Consider the following 21,884-nt stretch of genomic DNA (forward strand, 5'->3'; position numbering starts at 1 on the left):
CGTTTAGCCGTCTCATTCCAAACATCCCTGTCTTCTCTGCTCCTGGCCTCCCCACGCTGAGATCCTCCTACTTAATGCATCAAGGCTAGCAGTCAAAGCTTTGCATTGGTTGGCTTGCCAACAGCTGTCTTCCCATTTCCTCTTGCCCTTGGCACTGCTCCTTCATATTACCCGCTTTCACACAGGTAGACCTCCTAGTTTGGTCCTGTTCTTTTTCTTTAGAAGACGCTTATACATTCTCCCATAAATCCCTATAATAAACATAACACCCACATTAACGTAAATGTGATGTAAAAGGGCGTGACTATGAATGATTCATGGTCTCCTTTTGTATCAGCGGCCTCCTTACATATGGGAAAACATCACAAAGTGCCAAAAGAAACACTTAGGAGAGTGAGGAGCCATTTGAAGAACAAGGAATGATATGTTCTGAATTATCTCCTGGCTAGGATTTAAAGGAAAAGATTTGCTTGCTTTTGGGTGAACACTGAAATTCTTCTCAGATTGTATCTGAACTTTATGGACAGATTTGCAAATTTGTCCCCCTCCAGGTATGAAAAATGAAACCAAATTAAATTGCAGGTTGATATTACCTTGCCTGAGTACTGGGGGGAAAATCTAATCTGCTTTCTCAGTTTACTGCTTGTAAATCATTCTGATCTGTTTTGTTCAGTTTTCTGTTTTCCTGTGTTCAGTGTGAGATCTAAATTAGAGTAAGAAGTTACATGACAGAGTTTTAAAGTTCAGTTACCTTTATGTTGATCGGTACCATAATGGAAGTAAAGTAGCTGTGCTAGCTTGGTATCAACTCTTTTTGTAGCAAAAAAAAAAAAGGGGGTGGGGGGAGGCTGACAGAAGGAAACATTCATCCCAGACAGCCCTAGAACACAGTATAGCTGCATGATTAGATGTGTCAAGAGACAGCATGCAAATACTCTTTTTTTGCACCCAAAGTGATTTAGAAGATAGAAATTATACACTGAGCGAAATGGGGAAATAGCCGTACATCTCTGGAATCCTGGCACCACCCTAGCATTATTACTCTGTACCAGTGCAACGTATCTTCCTTCCCAGAATACATTTCGATCCAACAGGGCTGGCGCACTCCAGGTCCCCTCAGTTAGACAGTGTCATCTATGAGGACTGAGGACATGCGCCTCCTCTGTCATGGTGCTTGCCCTCTGGAATGAGGTTCCCCCTGATATCTAGGTGGTTCCCATTCTAATGGCATTCCAGAAAGCACTGAAGACCCAGCTGTTTTCCCAAGCCTCTGTCGGATTGTTTGAGGGTAAAGGTGTGGTTAGCCAGATTTGCCATTGGTTCTTGTTTTTTCACTTTCTTCTTACTTCTTTTATAATTATTGTATATTACCTTCTCTTCTGTGGTTAATGTATACAGCCCAGGGTTGGTTCAGAGTCGGGCAATGCCTAACTTGAATCAACTGAATAAAATTAATTAAATTTCCATGATACCAAATCTCAGGGTACTTGGTCAAGTTTCTGATGTTGCAATGCGACACTTCTGTTTTTAGCAGAGTTCTTGTGAGCTTGTGCTCAGCTTGATATGATTTCTAACACCAGAACTGAACTAAAGTCCTTTCTCATAAACTCAGTCATAGAATTTAGTCTCTGACCCAGCAATAATTTTCAATCTAATTAGAGTTGCATTATGTATGTAGAATACAGTTGACTCCTTGGTTTTCCTTTATTATTAAGGTGAAGGGTCCAAACTGGGAGTAGGACCACAGTGTGCAGGTTGGAAGAAATTAAATCTTTCTGCCACATCTGCTTCATTTCAGAAACCATTTCCCCCTTCTGTGCACACTAATTGAAAAGAAAAGAAAAAGAGATTCAGTTGCTGACCTTTCTTCCTTCCCTCCATTCTACTTGCCCACATGGGGAGCAAAGGCTCTGAAATGTGGCAAAGTTTATCCTGGAAAGTTTAAGTGTCCTGAATCCAGGCATGCTGGTTCCAATATGGTTCAGAAGTGCCTGACTTTGTATTAATGGTTTTTAAAAAACAGGGGTCCATCATGCTTAATCAAGTGAAAGGTAGGGTTAACATGGTGAAAAAAACCCAAACATTTTCTTAGCCTTGCATTTGTAATCATTCTAGATTAAACTCTTATGGAGCAGATAGATAGACCTTTTTCTGGATGATCTATCGCCAGCCTGGCCCTTCACAGAAGTGAGTGCTAGAGCAGCATTACAAAAACATGGCTTCTCTAGAAACTCTCTCTGTTGTTGTGTTTTCGCTCCTGTGGGTACACAGAGAAATGAAATGGTGCAGAAAATGGAAGATAAGGTTCCATCCACCTCATCTGTAACTGCTGTCGGCCCAATCCTCTTCTTCTTCCTTTTCCTCTTCCTCTTCCCCCTCCCTGGATTGCAGCCAAGATGCCTCCACCCAATGTAACTGCAGTGGGTTTGCTATTTACTGGTAGACCACTTGCCACTAGCACAACTTCAGGTTAGTGTGAAGGCAACCAGTGCAGAATTTCTTTCAAGAGTTTTCTCTTTCAAAGCCTGTGTGTGTTACTACCCCCACAGATGCCATTTTAATGCACTTTACTGCTATAACTTTATGCAAATGGCTATTACACATTCTTCAATTGTAGTGGTGTTCTGATCATGACTCCCTTTCCTCCTATAGCTTAATCCTGGCTCTTGTTAATTAGATTCCAGAAGAAATCCCTTTAGTCTAATGCTTTACTATTGCCCTTCCTTGTCAAGCACAGACACTGATGTTGCTCTAATAAGGAATTCATCTTGCTTACTCTCTGCATCCTAACTGCTCCCTGGAGAAGGCTAAAGTGTGCTTACGCATATTGTAAAGATTTATTCAAAATGTCTGCAGCATGGGCAGTAATTTGAAATGTTCAATCTTTGCCCTGTCACTTCAGGCTGGCATGATTCGCACGGACAAGGACGAGTATTTCATTGAACCTCTGCAGAAGGGGAAGCAGGAGGAGGAGGAAGGAAGGACACATGTGGTATATCGCAGGACAGCTGTCAAGGGGACATTTCACAGAGCGCACCCAGATACCCAGCCTAGAGGTAAGGTTAAAGTGGTCCTGAGAAATGATGTCTGAACTGCAGCTGAAAGCATGTGTTCAACAGTAGGTAGAATTGTTCAGCCATCACTGGCTTTGCCTCCTTGAGGGGGGCGATACTTCTTTCTGGTTATTGTGCTTCACCGTTTGTCGCTTAGATGAAATGGAGGCCCTGAAAGAAATGGGTTTAGGTTAATTAAGTATCCCAGCAGTAGGCATTGTCCTAAACACTCCTTTGGATTCTTCAGCAGTATAGGCCAATTGTGGCAAGTTTTAGCTATGGACAGGAGACCTTTAAAACTGGGGAAGATGCAGATCTTTTGTATATAAACTAACAAAGAATACTGGATGTGAAAGAACCTGGAACTTGTGTGAATAATATAGATTTGCATTTATTATATTAGCCCTATTCAGGCATTCAGCCTGACCTTGGAAAGTTGCAAAAAGTGTATGGGAAGGCACATGCGTGGGCTGCTTGTATCCCCAGTGCCCCCTCGTGCATTACCCATTCCCTCCATTCTTGATATGGAAGTGAGAAAAGAAGACGCTGCTTATGCAGCTGAGTGCATAAAAAGATTGCAGCTAGCATTTGCTTTCAGACCTGCACACTGAATTTGTGAGAATCAGAAGTTGGCTCACACTGGCCCAGGCATCTCCAGATCTCTCTGCCCTTGGAGTGTTCCATGCTTAGGCTGAATGTTTGAATAGAATTGTTGCAAGAGTTTGTGGGTGAAACCATCAGCCTAGCTTAAGCACCACAGATCGATGTGGTCAGACACATTCTTCAGTGAATGCTGTTCACACCTTTAGATATTGATTCTGAACTGTTGCATAATCAAGTGATGGTAAATCAAGACTCACATAGTATAGCGGAGTTGGCCCTTAGGGCTTTGTCTAACTTTAGCGTTGGTGAATAGTTCCTAGAGCCTAGTAATTACTTAGGGCTATGAGTACATGTTAGTTTTCCTCATAATTTTACCTTTATTCTTGGTTGTGCAAAAGTGTGTGTTTCTAACATTTTGTTGGAAAAACCTTTTATCTGTTCAGTGTTTCCTTGGATTTGAAGATGCTCTCTAGCACCTTACCTTGCTGTTAAAAAAGTTGTGTTACCAGAGTTGATTTGTTCGCTGTTTTACTTGAAACTCTTTTTATACTGCTTCGAGGTTTTTAACCAGCATCAGTATACATTTTCAAAATAAGTGAGTGCTGTAATACATGGGAAAGGACAATAGCCCAATAGTAATGTTCATGCTTTGCATATTGAAAGTACCACTCCCAGATTTGGCACTTCCAGTGAATAATTTCAGGTGAAACATGATGGGAAAGATTTCTGGCCTGAGGCTCTTTCAGTATTGGGCTTGATGGGTGAAAGTCTGATATCATAGTTTCCTGTATTCTAACAGCAAATTCACAAGAACTGTCACAAAGCAGCTGTTTCAATACAATGGGTGGGAATGTATTATACTGTTCATTCACTGCACACAAATACAGATCGTACAAGGTGTTAGATGCACTTGGGTTTACTGAGTGAAGTGTCAGGGCACTAGTCACAAAGCTTGACCTTATGTCAGACAGAAGATACTGAGAGCATGGCATTCCCCATCATTTCTCTTGATCCCCCTTCCGGTTCATTTTGGTTGAAAGGCAGAGCAATGTTTGTCACATGGGCTGTCTTGCACACCTGCAACCAGAACCTCACATTTGGTGAAGGACTTTGTTCCATAAAGTAAGATTGGACTGCCAGTTTATTTTTCTTCCGAATGTGGCATGCGGGTGGGTGGGGGTAATGCCATCTTGTCCTTTAGCTAAGGCAGCTAAACATCTTAGATAAGCACTGAACAATAAAGGTACAATCTCTCTTGAGTCAAACCACATGTCCATGCAGCCGACAGCCGTGGGGCCAACCCTGCTTAGCATTTTTTTTTTAATCGGCCAAGCAGCTAGGTGCTGCTATCTGCTGAGGGCAGACAAGGATCACACCAGTCCCAATAACTTGACGGTAAATAATCCACAGAGCGAGAGGGTGAGTTGAAGAATCAAAGACTGGAGTAAATGTTGCCATTCCAAGTACTTCTACAAGATAATTAGTGGGTTATTTTAAAAAAAAATGCACTTGCTTACTAGAGAATTTTGTTGAGAGTGACTTTCTGATTTAGCTCCTTTGTTATTTATTTATTTATACAATTTATATAGCTGCCCATCTCATGTATGTGTACAAGTATGTGGGAATGACCTTGGGAGACAGGAGGAAGAGCCACAGACTAGACAACAGTCTGATAAATGAAATCTGAGTTTGAAGGAGGGGTGTGGGTGGAGAAAGCTTCTCAGAAGGGACCCTCCCTAGGTTTTGGGAGAGTAAAAGTAAGGGAGAGGAGAGATGCTTCCAGACTTGCAAAATTCTTTTATTGTAACCTTACAAGAAAGGTAGTGTTAGTACTCGTGGTTGGTGCTTCTTGTGTGGACTACCTCAAAGGATTCACAGAACGTGACTCGGGCAGCACACACAATAAAAACAAAACCATTAAAGCAATTAAAAATATAAACAAAAAGACAGGAGAGTACATTCAAAATCCTACATATGTGTCCTGACTAAGCAAGGACCACACCAAGACAAGGAGAAAGTCTCTAGTGTTTTATTTACTATTATTGTAGACAGAAAATCCTACCAAACTTAAGAAGTGTGGGAAAACCCAGACAGATAAACCCCAAAAGTCAAGGAGGGTCTGTTCTGGGTTTCTTTGAATGACAGCTCAAAGTCTCTAAACTACACATGCGTTTTCCCCCCTGGATAGGGGCCTCCTCCTGCTCACCATCCGTACTCATGACAATATGGTATAATCATTTTATGGGGCCACTATTTTCATGGGATCCCCAAGCCTTGTTGACAAAACCAAGTTTTAAGCATTTTCCAGAAGGTCAATAAGGTCAGGGCAAATCTCACCTGGAGGGGGATGATGTTCCACAGGGCAGATGTCCCGGCAGAGAAATGCCACCTCCTGGGTCCCATCAGGTGGAACTCCTTAGCAGACGGGACCCAGTAACATGCTCCTCCTGTTGGAAAAGTTGTGCTAGTGGCTGCCACATCTGGAATTTGCTTTCTACTTGAGCCCAGTTTAATTATTTGGTAAAAATGCTGCTTAGCAGTGGCAATTCAATTGATTTTATTACGGTCACTGACCAGTACAAGATACAGTTCTATAAAAATATGCACATTAGCCATTAGCCATAAAATATGAGCCATCTAAATTAAAATAATTTTAAATTTGAGTTTACAAGTTCCAGTTAGGTGTTAAAATACATTTGGATCACAATGTAAGTGAACCCCTTAATCAAGTTTAAAAACAATCTTATTAATTTGCGTTATCATGACTAATATTCTATCAGGTATAAGTGTCACTTAGCAGTGGCAGGAAATTCTCACCTCTACTACACAGACATATACAAACCATGAGTTTTACGAAGTTTGTCTCTCTCAGAAAAGTAGTGGGGAGGAGAGAAACATAGCATTAATGGGAGGTCCTATCTATGATAAAGGAAGGAGTTTGCATTGCTTTCCACCTCATCATTGCAGCACTAGCTCCTAGTGAATGCATATGAATCCGCATTGCTGCTGATAAAAAGACACTCGCCCTATTCAGGAATTTGTTTGAATGCATGAGGGTTTGAAAGTGAGCAGAGGATGGGCGTGCAAGTTGGCACTGCACCCAGCTGAGTCTGCCCTCCATGTTTTAGTGGAGAGGTCTGGAGGACAACTGTTTGTATGCTAGCACACTTCTTTGCATGATACAGAGGCCCTGCTTTCACAGGATTCCAGATTTCATGGAGCTTTACATTCCCATTCAAGCAAACGCCAGTGTAGATTACTTCAGACTTCCTGCTTGATCCTTGGAGGTCGGAGAACAAAAAGGGTGGGGTTGCATGTGCAGCCTGATCCCTAACCAATTTCAGGCTATCATGCATTCAGGTGAACTTCTGAAGAAGGTTACTGATCACTTAAAGCTGTGCAAAGAATGGAGCGCTGAGGCCAAATGATCAGGTTTCCCATGTAGCACATTTTTATCATTCTTCTAATACAGATTGCTGTGTTAATAATATGTTGATGCAAATTACTTCAGTGTTGGGAAAATATTTCACTGCCACATATTTTTCTCTGAAACAAAAGAGCTTGAACATAATTCATGCCTTATGGCACTACTTTTAAAAATCTTAGTTGTTAAAATAAACAGCAAACAGCAATTCCACAAAACAGTAAGGGTATCTAGTGCAATTGACTCGGCTGGTTGATATAGTCTTTGGCATCAACGTCTCAGAAACCGCAGCTGAAATCCAGGGCTTGGAATGGAATTATTCTCTGAGTTATCTGAAATGCTCTCCCGTTTAGGATCCTGTTGTGACCAAACCTTAGTCTTGTTTTCTTTAGGTAAAGTAGTCTGAAGCCAATGATGCTGCAAAGCAAGCTGAATACTTTTCCTGTGAACATTTGATGAAAAACACAAGAAGAGTAGATCAGACCAGGGATCTCTGGTCAACAAACAAACAAACAAACAAACAATTAAAAACAAACAAGCAAACAAAAGGCAATCAATGCTGTTCCATCCTGCTTCTGACCTGCTTATGTGCAGCTGGCGTGGCACGGAGTTGTTGCAATCCTCCAATATCGTGTTTGGATGCTCCGTTTGTTTTGTTGTTGGTTCAGTTCTCAGCTCTGTTATTCATTTCTGGTCTTGTATCAGCCAGCATTGCTGAATGGTGATTGCCATTAGCTAAGACACCTGGGAACCAACAACATATCTGTATGGAAGAAATCTAAAGATCTGTCTAGCTCTTTCTTCTGCAGGAGGACAATGTTCTAGAGTGTCTCCTGAAATAAGTTTACTCCTAGTTATTCTGGGATGCAGATGCCTACTAAGTTTTGCATATTTATAATTCTTATAAGAGCTAATTCTGACACATTTTAAGAAAAAGCAACCCAGTAGCAGATTGACTATTGTCAAAACAAGGCACAGATGGCAACTGACTCTTCCACCCAAAAGATCAGGCTGGGCAGCCTGTAGGGTGAGCAAGAGAAGGTTTTAATATTGATTCTAAAAATAGGGCTTGCTTCTATAATGTAAAAATGAATTGAATTCTTTCAGTATGACTTCCTAACTTTTCTTCAATATTACTTACTGTAAATTCTTGGATTCTTGTGAGGGAATATTATATTTAAAATATTAGAACAACCCCTTGAAAATCACAGTCTTCAATATAATATATTAATCAGGGATATCAGATAATCTCTTCTGAGCTCCAGTTTTCTGTTAATCGTATCATTCTCTTTCCAAATCTAGATAATTAAATAGAAATCTTAGCAGTGCAGCATTTGTTTCAGTTTTGATCTTTCTGGTCCTTTGTTTTTATGGTTATGATTATGTATTTAGTTAGGACTGAAGGAATGGCAGGTAGCTACAACCTTAGACTAAGGCATTCAATATCTTACCTGTGCTCACTGTGCTTACAGATCGTAGCCTGAAACCAATGGGAATGTTCCACTTGCTTGCAAAGATTTGTCTGTGTGTCCTTCACTGACCCATACTTTTTTATTAGCCTATGCATAAAGCTGTACTCTATCTGTTCCATAGAACTTGAGTGAAAACATGGGCAGCAATTCTTACTGTTGGCTTACAGATCTTTTGTCTTGTAAATGTGGTTGTCTGCTATGTGGTTGAAGAAAACATATGCTAATAGAATGGCATAAGATTGTGTCAGGCTGGAGATCATTTTAACTTCAATCAAAATGTTTTATGAGTTAAAAGAGAAAAGAAATGCAGCTTGGCAAGGCAATTTGTTTTTGGTTTAATGTCAAGAAGAGGCTTAAGGTTGTAACATTTCCAGGATATATCACACAATGGTATTTTGTTAGTAGGCTGGGGAATATGAGCATCCCAAACAAGCACCATTATTAATAGTTCAAGTGCAACAATGATATATTTATGCCAAATGTAATAATATGTAGAACAATGAAGTGAAAAATGATCTGAAACCAGCAGGGGCATTAGTCTGTAGCTGGAGAGGCCAAATGGGCAGAGCATTTCTCATGTTCTCATGTTTTTCTCATAGGTTCTGATATGAGAACCTCCCCAAAACATGAGTCCATGCTAGGGACACACCAGCAGGATAATGGTGAGACAAGAGTGGCAGTTCTCATCCTTGCTATTTTATTTTTTTTAAAAGAAAGGTTTATTTCTCACTGCAAGCAATAAGTATGTGTCATACACTGCATATGCCTTCTAGTTAGTGGGCTGCGTGCCACATTATGTTGGCTTGCATGGTAGTCAATTGCTCGGAGACCCTAGTTGCATAGAATAGCATGATCCTGGATGAGATAAAACTGCTCTTTGTTTGTGCTTATGGCATACTAGCCAAAATGTACCGACACTGACCAGTACTGTCTTTATTGTTAGAAGGGTTGTGGTACATATGGCGTAGGTATGATTAAGACTGGTAATGCAGTCTGCACTTCCATCTTGCTAAAAGGCGTTATGTGAAAGGCTTTATTGAGCAAATGCATGATTGGATGAAGGAGGTCAATATATCTGGGCCCACTGAATGAAGTTGAAGGGATATGAAAGATTGTGACTTGGAAAGTAAAGGAAATAGATGGTAAATAGCATGAATTAACAATTGAAATGGAAGAAAGAAAAAGAGAAATGTTGCTTGTGAAACTAAGAGAAAGGGGAAGAATGTAATAAATCTGAATGAACGTCTTATCCTGAGGAGTGGAGTTGATGAACACATGCAGGAAAGAGAACGTGTAGGCTTAATTAGAAGAGAATGTCTGTAGCTCAGGGTTGAACTGTGGAGTTCTTGGTGCTCTTTGAGCTTGGTGGTTGGCTCGCAGATGTTTCACTACCCAACTAGGTAACATCATCAATTTGAGTGAGTGTGGGGTTTGCTGCCTGTTTATATGTAGTAGCTTTCCTTGCCACCAAACCCCACACTCACTCGCACTGCTGATGTTAGGTGGCTAATTAAATGTCTGCAAAAAAACAACCAAGCTCAGAGAGCACCAAGAACTCCACATAGGTTTAATTGTGACTAAAGGGGCTAAAATGTAGTCAGATGGAATGAATTGATGTAATCTAGATTGTTGTGGGTGCTTTTGAGAGTAAGAATCTATAAATTGGTGATAGTTGCATGTTATGCTTCAGTGAATAGTAATAATAGAAGAAGTACAGATGAATGTTGGGAAAATTGTGCAACTTTCTGAGTGACAAGGCCATTTAGGGACCCACGTATGAAAGGAATACTGACTGCTTGGTGAATATCTCTGTAAAAAAATGTTCATTTTAGATACTTTGTTTAAAGATAAGTCAATTGATATGTACACATAGCAAATTAATGAATATAATCAAAATGAATGATTGATCTAATTGTTTTTGATCTATAACTGAGAAACGTTGGGAAGGATACATGGATGACAAAAGATTCTGAATGTGAGGTTAATGGTTGAACACTGAACAGGAAATAAAACAAGGATATGTGATGTCTCCTTGGATAAATGTGTAAGAAAAGCCTGTAGTGATGTCAGAGGTATTTTGATTGGAGATGTGAATGCATGTGTACTTTTTATGCAGGTGGTGTCATGTTGGCTGAGAAACCAAATTATTTCCAGCAAATTTTATGTAGATTGTATAATGCAATGAGGAGTATTGACGTGAAAATTAATGCATCAGTTAATTTGTGTACTTGTGATTGACAGGGAAAATGAAGTAAACAGTTGCACATAAATGAATGAATGAATGAATGAATGAAGTGAACATTTGCACATAAATGGCAAAAACTGGAACAAGTAGATGAATTTGTGTACCTTGGTAAAACTTTAATGAAGATGGGGAGATGTATGGAAAAATTTTCAGAGGTGCAAATGCTGGTGGAAAGGTAGCATGTAACATGTGTTTTTTTGTGAAGAGTGAATGTTTATTGAAAGAAGTGAAAATGGCTTCTGTTCACTTTGTTATATGGAAGTGAGAGTTGGGTGTGTCATAAATGCAGTTGGAATGTAGTTGGAATGGGATATTTAAGAATTGTGTCTGATAAAAAAGAAGATATAGAGTCAAGAATGAATGGGTGCTGAATGAATGTAGATTGAATACAGAAGTGAGGGATCACTATGAAAAAAATATGTTGAGAAGATTTGCTCATAAAAAGAGAATGAAGATCAAATTGCAAAACAAATACACGAAGAAAGAGTAAATGGGTTGAAAGAAAGATGAAAACCAAAACAGTTGTGGTTTGATGGCGTTGATGTCCTCTTAAAAAAATGAGAAGTGTAAAATTTTAAAAAAGGCAATGCATGACATGGTGTATAGTTGTGATGGAAGCATAGATGGTTTGCAAGGATTAGAAAACTATGGAGAAGTATAGTGAATTATATTGGTGTAAACAATGTTGGTGTAAACTAGTTTTAGTTATGCTTCCTTTTCTTTATCTTAACTCATGCTTTTAAGTTCTATTGCTTACTATTGCTTACTCATTTCCTGCAATCTGCACAATAATGCTTTTTCCAAAAAGGAATTGAATGGTGAGCACATGTATGTGGATGCAAGTAATGGAAGGGAATTACTTACTCCAGCATCAGTTCTTTATCATTGCCATTAACATCCAAAATTAGAATGAGTGTAGGGTATCTTGCTTGTAAGAAACATCCCATTAATTTCAGTAGAGGTAGTTTCAGTAACCCTGAGGGTATTTCTCCGAGGGTTATATCCACCCCCTATTCTTCATAATCTGCTTCTGATTTGGTCTAACAGTGGAAAGATCCACCAAGTTCTGGTGGATACCATCCACTTTCTTGACAACTCCAGTTCCAGGGCTTTCAAAGAACCAGACTGAAAGCTCATATACCAAGGTTGGGCCAGACATCCAGTAACTTTAAACCACACTGGTTCTGGCAGTGATGTATGCATTGTTATTTGTATGTTAAGAGAACTTATTACAAATTAGCAAAACTAAATAATAAGTGTGTTATCAACTAAGTTTTCTGGAGGAAGAAAACAAGATGTTACAAAATTATAACAATTAAGAGAGTTTTACAGATCTCAGAGATTTCGAAAAAGAATTTGCCTCCTAGACTGTCATCCTGTCCAATGTTACTGATTTCTGTAGGGTATTTACCTGACTTTTTGGAACACAAATGCATGTACTTCTTCATTTGTTCCTCTGGAATTCCTGAAATGACTCATAAACTGGCTGCTAGCCATTCTAATTTAAAGAAACTCTGCTGGTTACCTTTAAAAAGGAATTACTCCATTAGAAATCTGACGTTTCTTCAAATCCAGTCAATATTTCCCTTTCAGTATATACCCCTGATGATTAATGAGAGTTCTATTATTGTGCCGTCAAGAAGGCAGCAATGACTTTTTGTTTGTTTGTTTCTTGTATGGTATGTGCATGATAAATACATCTGTCTTTCCCCTGACGTCTTCTCTCCTTTTTGCGGATTCATATAGATTTTCCAGGATGTGATGGATGGTGAATTTTACTGTGAATCAGCTAGAAGCATAGGTGTGCACTTCTGAGAACATGAATCTCATGTGTTTGTTAGACTAATGCTAACCACCCAGTTGGGCGATAAAGCTTCTTTTCCAAACAAACAAACAAATAAAAAAATGATGTATCACCAGACATTAGATTTATCACAGGGGTTTCCTTTTCAGTTCATATGATAGGTGGGTTGATCCTTTGTCTGTTTATTTTCTCCTTCTGAGAAAAACACATAAGAAAACAAAAATAACTTTATACAGACCTTCCCTGTTTTTTTTCCCTTCCTTACTACATTAAGAGGTGAGTCGACTTGGATTCATGATCGAAGCTAATGGCCAGATTTGCCCATCATGTTAACCCTTGTGGCTTAGTTCACAGATATTGCTGAGCAAAAACAACAACAAAAAAGATTTACAAAGCACAGTGACTGAGTTCACACACATGCAGAGACAAAAGCAAATAAACCCCTTGTGGCTTAATAAGGCAGGTGAACTCAGCCAATGAAGAGACTGTCAACTAGTGAAACGGGGTCCTGCATGAGCCAATGATAGTCAGGCATTTTAGTGGTTGTCTTGGATTGATGTAGAGGCTATTTTAGGGCTGACTTAGTTACTTATGAGTAAAAGGAAAGAAACACAGAAAAGGGGGTTTGTGTTCTTTGCCCCATAAGAAAGCATAAGGAAAAAAAATACTTATATAAGCTGTTCATTGCAATTTGTTTCTTAAAATGTCATCTTCATTTTTTGGTCAATTGGTAAAGTTTCTTAGAATTAGAGTGACATCTAAGCTTGGTTTCATTTATATCTTGGTGATCTTTAGTTATAATTCCCAAGAAACAAAACCTCCCCAGGTAAAACTGTGGGAACCATGCCCCTAATGGCCAGATTCACCTAAGAAGATTGCTGCATCTGATGATAGACACAGCCACTCTCCCATCAGCTTCAGAGAGGTAAGATGGGGTACAACCCTGCCATCCATTCCTGTGCAACACCATTAAAAACATTCTTGCAAGAACCTCATCCCCCCACCCCTGCCTCCATCCTTTATCTGGGAAAATTATAGCAGAAACTGCCCAACAGAACACCAGGCATCAGGGGCACAGTGCCAGGTGTGCCACTAGCATTCAGATCCTAGCTGCTCTTCTGTCCAGAACAAACACCAAGCAGACCACAGAGACACCCTAATCTATTCCAAGCTTTGGGTCTATCATAGTGCCTGCTTCTCACAGTCAAGATGCACCCAGGACACCCTCCTATCCACAGCACAGAAGAAATGAGGGAAAAACCTGGCATAATATGGAGGAAGCTTATCTTGTCAAATTCCTCACCTATGGAGATATGTAAGAGGCAAATCAGACATCCATTAAAAAAGGACATTATCACATCCTGGTCACAGAAAAAAATGAAAGAGAATGACTTCCTATGTACCCACAGCAGTGAATAAATACTGAAGAAGCAGTTTAAAGAAATCCCTGTGCAGTACAGAAGAAGCAGGTAGAACTATAAATCATGCCACCATATGTTCAGCTGCCTGCCCTCTTCCTGGAACTCAGAGGAGTCGTCCTGGGATCTGAAGCTGGCAACTAGTTCTCACTCTGACAGCAGAAATGCCGGCCCCTCAGCAAGACCCAGCTGCCATGCCATGCAAGGGAATGAAGAAAGCCAATGGTGAGGTGGACTCCCAAATGTGGCCAGTAGTCACAGCTCCTCAGTGGTGCCAGGTCTGTCCCAGAGAACTGCTGAGCCAGCCAGGTAAACTCCTACTACTAGCAGCAATGCAAGAACTAGGAGAAAGATAGCAAGCAAAAGGTGCATGAATATTCTGGGAGTCTCAGTTTGATCCAGGAAACTGGTTCTTGGCATATGAGACATGGAATGAAGAGCAGACACAGCCATGATGCTTCAGCATCACAGCTACACATTCCTTCAGAAAGGCCAGCTTGTGGCATCAGTTAAATGTCCTGGCAGGGGTTGTGCTCTGTCACTGCATGATGCTCACCTTTTGTCCTCCCCCCTCTGGTGCTGGAGCATCTGCCCTTGAACATTCAGCTGCTGGCCTTCCTGTAGAGGGATTCATGAAACACCGTGTTCCATATGGAGAAGACTGGATGATCTTTCACAAGGTGGCACGTGTGACTGAATAAGCTTTGCTTAATAGATGCCATCAAGGTAGAGGACAAGAACAAAGGGATTGTATACCTCATCCATAATTCTACTCTGGCATTGAAGATCATAGCTCTGAATTCTACAATGGAATATTTATTTATATACATTTATATGGCCACCCTTCTTGCCAAAGTGATCTGGGCAACAAATCAAGTTTAAGAGTTATACATAACTGTAAAAACCCACAGCACATAATGCAAACAAAAAAGAAATTGTAGCCAAGAGTAAAACAGTAATAACCAACCACCCAGGCTTCACTGATTCCCTAACCCCCCATGCCTGCGCAAACAGGTCAGGTTTTCAGTGCTTTTCTGAAGGCCAGCAGGGTCGGGGCCAATCTGATTTTGGGTGGTAAGATGGTCCATAGTATGGTATTTCAAGCTGGGGTACATACCAAGGAGCTTTCATGGATATCTCTGAGGGGCTTCCAGCCATAATACCATGGAGTTTCTCTCGTTCCCAGTGCCTAGAGGAAGATTTGTTGAGCTGAGGAATAGATTGCTAGTTCACCTCATCATCCTGGGGGACCAGGACTAGGCCATCTAGGACTCTTGGTGCACACTGTCCTCATGTTGCACCGCTTATTACCTGGTACCAACAGCCAAGCACATTTGCTGATGGAGCATTCAGTCACCTGCAAACAAATCCTTAGTTTTCTGAGTGGACTAAGATTTAGCCCTTACCTATATGTAAGAACCATGAGGATGAATTCTGAGAATACAGAGGCAGAGGCTGGCTCCTGGATGGTGCGGGAGAAGGGATAGATCTCTTGTCCCCCATATCCCCCTGCTAATATTGCTAATCTCTGGGAAGTGAATGCAATCTGCTCCTGCCTGGCCAAGTTGATTTGGGAATTCTGCTTGCATGCCTGGTATGGGGGAGGAAGTCTGGCCAAAGAGTATTGTTTGATGGGTCATGCCAGTCCTGGCTGTGTGTCCTGGATGCCAGAGTTGTGCCCTGTGTTGCTTGCCAGCATTCTTTTATAGACCCTCTTCTCCCCTTCCTGGACTGCTTTAGGCCCTCTGTTGGGTTAGGGGTGACTTGGAAATGACTTTCATTTGCTGTCCCTTTGCTCCTTCTTTAAAGGCTTCACTTTCTTTGCAAGGTATTTGGGTGAGTGGGTTTTCCTCTGGGCTGATTTGGTGTCAGGGAAGTAGGGCAGTTCTAGGCAGCGATCAGAGTCACAGAGGGTGTGGAGTGGGTAGCTGCTTAAATGGATGCCATCCAAAGGGATGGGAAGTACGTTGAACACTTGAACTGGAATCAGTACTTGGAGTTCTGCTGCCTTTGGGATTTTTTTTTTCTCAGCATGAAACCTTGCCAGCCTTCTTCTGATCCAAGGCAGTTGTACCATGTATGGGCTGCAAAAATCCAAACAATCATTAGATGGCATAAGAGTTAAATTTTTCTTTATTCTTTGTTGCCATCTAGTGATCTTTAGATTTTTTGTAGCCCAGAGATGTATTGCTACTTGCCTTCTTCTTGCGCAGAATAATGTCTCTTGCTTCTGGTAATCACGCTCATCTTCTGGGCTTGCTTCTTTGATTCTCTTCCTTATGGGGAGTTGATTGTAGTGCCCTCTTTTTGGGGGGGGGGGATCTGATAAAGCTTCATTTTTGCTCATCCGCTGAAGTGTGGCCATTTGCTTCTCCAATTCTTTGACTTTTTCTTGAAGGCCTGTACAAGCTTTCCTTCCTGCAAAGATATGCCAGACTCTTCTCAAGCAGAAACACAAATAAGTCATTAGCGTTGCAGGTCACAACTGCAGGCTCCTGTCTGTTCTTCTTTACTTTGTTTTCATAAGGATCCACAGTAAAAGGCTTTTATTTCTTATTCATACTTAGAGGGAAATTTGCTAGGAACTCTTCCTTTAAATTTCCCCATCAAAAAAAAACACTGTTAAACTGCTTGATCTCCCTAATCTTTTGTCCAGGCAGTAGTTGCAGTTATTCTAATGATGGTGGTGGTGATGATGATGATGATGAATATTATAACCATGAATAAGTGTTGGTGGTCCTGATGAAAATTATATCCCATGTGTCTATTTTTTGTCTCAGAAAATAAGTGTGTATTGGTGCCAATGGAGCTTCTCCCTGAGCTTAATGGCAAGTGTATCAGGAATGGACTTTCATTATTATTATTATTGGGTAATTATTATTATTATTATTATTCTTTTATCTCACCTTTTTAAATATAAAACTCAAGGCGGGGAACATACCTAATACGCCTGCCTCCTATTTTCCCCACAGCAACAGCCTTGTGAGGTGGGTTGGGCTGAGAGAGCACAACTGGCCCAAAGTCACCCAGCCGGCTTTCATGCCTAAAGGAGGCCTAGAACTCACCAAACTGTTAACCTAGAACAGTTATGGTTAACCATAACTATTACACCAAACTGGCTCTCATTCATTCTGGAAGGTAGAGCAAAAGTTCATGACTTCTTGCTGCAGTCCATCTTAAAGCTGTGATCTAAGGCTGTGCAGTGTATGAGACTCAAAGGCATCTGTCTATCTATCATCTACCTACCTACCTACCTACCTACCTATCTACCTACCTACAGTACCTACCTACCTATCTTCTCATAGCCTGAAGAGGTATTTACATAGAAAGTATCTGCAACTCCTTAAAGCAGCTGCATCTTTTCCTGGGATTGCATGGCTGCTCTTAGCAGCTGTGTGATCCAAAGCTCCTTTTTTAATTTTGAACTCTAAGTGCTACATAGACCTATTGTGATCAGTGCAGACATTTTGGTTTTGATGCCAAGTGAGCTTCCTCTTCCCAGCTATGCTTATTATTATTGTGTTTAGTATCAGGATGGAGAGCAGAACTCAGAACCACCCTCAGACCACAAGCCCAAAGGCAGTAAACCTTACCACAAGGAAGGAAGCAATAAGAAGGAGGGAATGCTCAGGAATATACCAGGAGATGCAGCAAGGAGACTTAAGGAGGACAATGCTAAAGGGCTCCAATGCTAAAGAGAGAACTTGGAGTCCTAAAACAGGAAAGGGGGGGGAATATTGTTGGTATTACTGAAACATGGTAAAAGTGGAAATACTGTGCCCAAATACTGTGCCCAGTGTTGGTTACCACAATACAAGAAGGATTTTGAGGTGCTAGAAGGAGTGCACAGAGGAGCAACAAAGATGGTGAGGGGCCTGGGGGCAAATCCTAGGAACAGTTAAAGGAACTGAATATCCAACTGTAGAGAATATATGTAGCTCAGGTTTGAACTGTTGAGTTCTTGGTGTTCTCTGAGGTGGGCTGTTTTCCTGCAGACATTTCATTACAGTGCCAGGCTAGGTAAAGTCATTAGTGCACTTCATCAGTGCATCATCAGGTGCTGATGATGTTATCTAGCCTGGTAACAAAACATCTGCAGGAAAACAACTAAGCTCAGAGAATACCAAGCCCCTAATTGAACTTGGTATGTGTAGCCTGAAGAAGAGAAAGGGAAGAGGAGACATGATGGAAGTGTTTCAATACTTGGAGGGCTGTCACAGAGAAAAGGATGTCTATTTATTCTCCATGGTGCCCAAGAGCAGGACAAGAACTAAGCTTTACAGAGAAAGATCCAAACTCAAAATGAGGAATTTCCTGACCACAAGAACTATTAAGCAGTGAAAGAGCCTGCCTCCTGGAATTATAGGTGCTCAGTCACTGAAGGTTTTCAAGCAATAGTGGGCTAATCATTTGTCTGGAATGGTCTGAGGTTTCCTGTCCTGGGCAGGGCGTTAAACTAGAAGGTCTCTTCTCACCCTTTGATTCTATGATACTGTCTTGTCAACTGAAGTTTTGGGGAAGACTTGTACTGATTTGACTGGTCCTAATGTGTACAATTATGATTTCAAGTCAGAGAAAATACTTCAGTGCAGAACTGATTTATGGAATTCAACTTCACAAGACATGTTGATGGCCATTACCTGAAGTGGCAATCAGATGGGAGCCCCCAATTATACACTGATTTGATCTTCCCCATGATGATGAAATGGACTTTCTGCTTAAAGCCTGTATGTCCCCACTCAAATATCATTCCTTATGAGGTAACAGTGGGGAAGGCCTATTGAATTTATGACTTGCCTGTGGCTAGTGTCTACTTCAATTGAACTTGTGTTATATTGTCCTTATTATCCTGTCTTGCATTGCTTCATTCTCCTCTGGACCCATTTGCTGTAGACGCTTTTCTTGCTATATATGTGGCAACATTTTACTGTTGTTTAAGGACTTTGCAGGAACTACCTGCTGACTTTGAATGTCATGACATGCTAAGAGATGGTTTATGCCTGGAGCAGCTACATCCTAATAACTCTGTTCAAAATTCATCCTCTGTGCTGAACCATTCAGGAAGAAAAAGAAGTTAGATCCTACCTTCTGTCTGCCCTGCCAGTCCTCATCTTTTCAGTGAGAGCTCTGTTTTTTAAAGCAAGAAAGTTCCTTTTTATTCCTCACCAGATTACTTATTGCTTTAAGCATTCAGGACGGTAGAGGGGCATCACTGCATTTCAGACTTTAAGGAACAAAAGTCCTCAACCCTCTTTAAGCCCTAAAGCAATGGGATGTCTTTTACCTGCATTATAAAAACAAAATGGAATAGCACATTGGATATTCTGACAAAGGTGCATTGCATGCAGGCATGTCTCTAAATAATCGCTAGTATTTATGAACTGAGATTGTGAAGCCATTACCTTCAATTATTTTTATTTGTAGTCTTCAGGTGTTTTTTTTTCCTTGACAAGTAAGATTTCCTGTGTTCAGAGAACCAGATTGCATTGACATTTCCATGGCAACTCTGTATGACATTTCACAGGCTGACATGGAGTCTTTAATATAATTTAAATATCAAGTCAATATTAAAAAAAAAGACCTGTTGGTTCTCAGGAAAAGTTTTTGAAAAGCAGTAAAAATGCTCTTAAAATGTAATAGAAAGAAGTTAATAGTATTAATATTGGCACTTAAAATTAAAAGCTGTTTAATGAAACAGTAATGAATAGGGTAAAATTGAGTTTGGATTATGCTTTCTTCTGATTTTTACACCAGCTAAAATTTGATTATCCAGTTCAATTACTGAAGTGTCTTGTGCATCTCCCAAAAATGCTAAAGTCAATACAGGTCTATAAAAGTAGATGACAGATGTCTGACTATGTGAATCTTTAAAAGCTGGATGCCATCTCTTGCCTTGTGGGTAAATTAAAGTTTATTTAAAGCAACTTTCCTCAATCTGGTGTCTCCAGATGTGTTGGAACTGCAAATCCCAGCATTCCAAACTGATTCTGGCTCAGAATTCTAGGAGCTACTGTATACACCGAACACAGGTTAGGGAAGGTGTCTGTAGAAGTTCTAGTGTGCAGCAGCAGGAATATAGTAGTGTTGACTTTTTCCATTTTTTGCTGGAAGGAGGGGTGGCAATGTATAACTTTCTGTGTGATAGTGATTTGTGGGTGGGGTAGAGAGAATGGGTGGTGCATGTAGACAGGGATCAATTGATTTTGTAAATGGGATACAGGACTTATTTCTCCTAGTCTTGCCCTTTTTTTAGAATGTAGCTTCTGGCTTACACACATGCACACAGGCACCCATACACAAACTACACAAGTGGATCAAATACACACATATATCAAATGGAGGGAGAACTCTAGGAATACTTTTGGTTGTAGCTGGAAGCTTTGTGTTGACAAGGTGGGCAACTGTGTTCATAATATATTTATGTATTTCTTGCTTGGCTTTGCTTTGCTTTGCTGTCTAATCATCAAATGACTCAAGATGGTGTACAGGGGATGTTAAAAACACAAAGAAGAACCAAATAGCAAAGAAACACGCAGGAGATTAAAACAAAATTTAATAGTGCTAGCATACTAATGGATTAGTATGGGCCTGCTGGACACACCAGGTCTTTGTGAGCTGGGTTGGGGCCATGAGGACATCAGGGAAGGATTGGCAACAGAGAAGTCAAGCTTCTGTGGTACTTATAACATTTCTGGTGGAGATTATGGTAAATTCAACACCGTGTTTCTTTTAGGTAATAAGAGTAGATTGAAAATATAAGATAGGAAGAAGGAGAATGAAGCTGATTTTGCCTTCTTTTGACATTATGAACATATACTAATATTCTCCAAGACACACTACAACAGATTTCAACAATAGGAAGCCGGATAGAATGCTTTCGGTTCAAAGCTGTCTTGCATGAGTGTGACAACTTTTCAGTTCCTGCAAGGCATCCTTCACAACCTGGGACAATAAGCTTGTTTCAGGGCAGCTTTGTGTCTTCCATCCTACTGTTCCTAATCTCAAATCTCAAAAGGCAAGAGGGATAGTTGAGAAAATGTAATCAAATTTGGGGCATCAACAAAAAGCAATAAATTGTTAGTAGAGTTAGATAAGATATAGTGGAATTCCATACTAGAATGACTTGTTTAAATGCTTCTCTGAGGGTCTTCTACCCTCTCGTGAAGATTTTCTTTTTTTGACCCATTATGCTGAAAGTTTGTTATTTATCTGATGTACTCTTACTTTTAATCTTTTAAAATCTAAAATGTAATTTAATCTTTTATTGTTTGACAGACTACTATTACTTCCTTTAAAAAAAAACATTTTATGATTATATACCATCAAGTAGCTTTCAACTCCTAGCAACACATAGAAAAATTTTCTCTATGACCATCTGTCCCTAACCTGGTCTTTTAGGTCTTCCAATGGTGCACTCACCTTGCTGCTGGTCATCCTCTTCTCTTTCCTTCCACCTTTCCAGTTTCTCTACACTCCTGCAGTTCCATTTTCCTCCTATGTGAAGTATAAATGCTTTGTTTTTTTAAAAAAAGGTTGCCGCTGTGTATTAGATCAGAATGGCTATATTTACCAAGAGGTTTCCTGGAGGCTCCAGGAAATGGTAGATCTGCTTGAAATCTCTGCATAAATTGGCTAGTGTTTGCCCCTTGCAGCCCATGGAAATCAGGTTCATTTTGTTAACTTTGGACAGCATTTGTTAAAAATGTGGCTGGACACCAGCTGTTGGGTAGAAGGCTCTTCAAGGGAGAGCAGAAGTTCTGCTTACAGTCCTGTTTTGCCAAACCAATTTGGGCATCACAAGCTGACAAAACCACTGTGGAATACACACACACAAACTGTGTGTGTGTGTGTGTGTATAGTTAAAA

The 21,884-nt window shown here is 40.4% G+C and overlaps 1 protein-coding gene across 3 annotated transcripts in view; it reads left to right on the forward strand.

The window, feature by feature from the left end:
* ADAMTS2 (ADAM metallopeptidase with thrombospondin type 1 motif 2) overlaps nucleotides 1-21,884 on the forward strand; it is a 300,115-nt gene that overhangs the window by 108,444 nt on the left and 169,787 nt on the right. For all 3 annotated transcript variants that reach the window (XR_010067127.1, XM_063292232.1, XM_063292231.1), the window contains exon 3: nucleotides 2,903-3,056. Coding sequence is in view for 2 of the 3 variants with exons in the window: in XM_063292232.1 (XP_063148302.1) it covers nucleotides 2,903-3,056 (154 nt within the window). In the remaining variant the exon portion in view is untranslated. The remainder of the gene's footprint in view (nucleotides 1-2,902; nucleotides 3,057-21,884) is intronic.

The sequence above is a fragment of the Candoia aspera genome, chromosome 2 (genome assembly GCF_035149785.1).
Source record: "Candoia aspera isolate rCanAsp1 chromosome 2, rCanAsp1.hap2, whole genome shotgun sequence".
NCBI lineage: Eukaryota > Metazoa > Chordata > Lepidosauria > Squamata > Boidae > Candoia > Candoia aspera.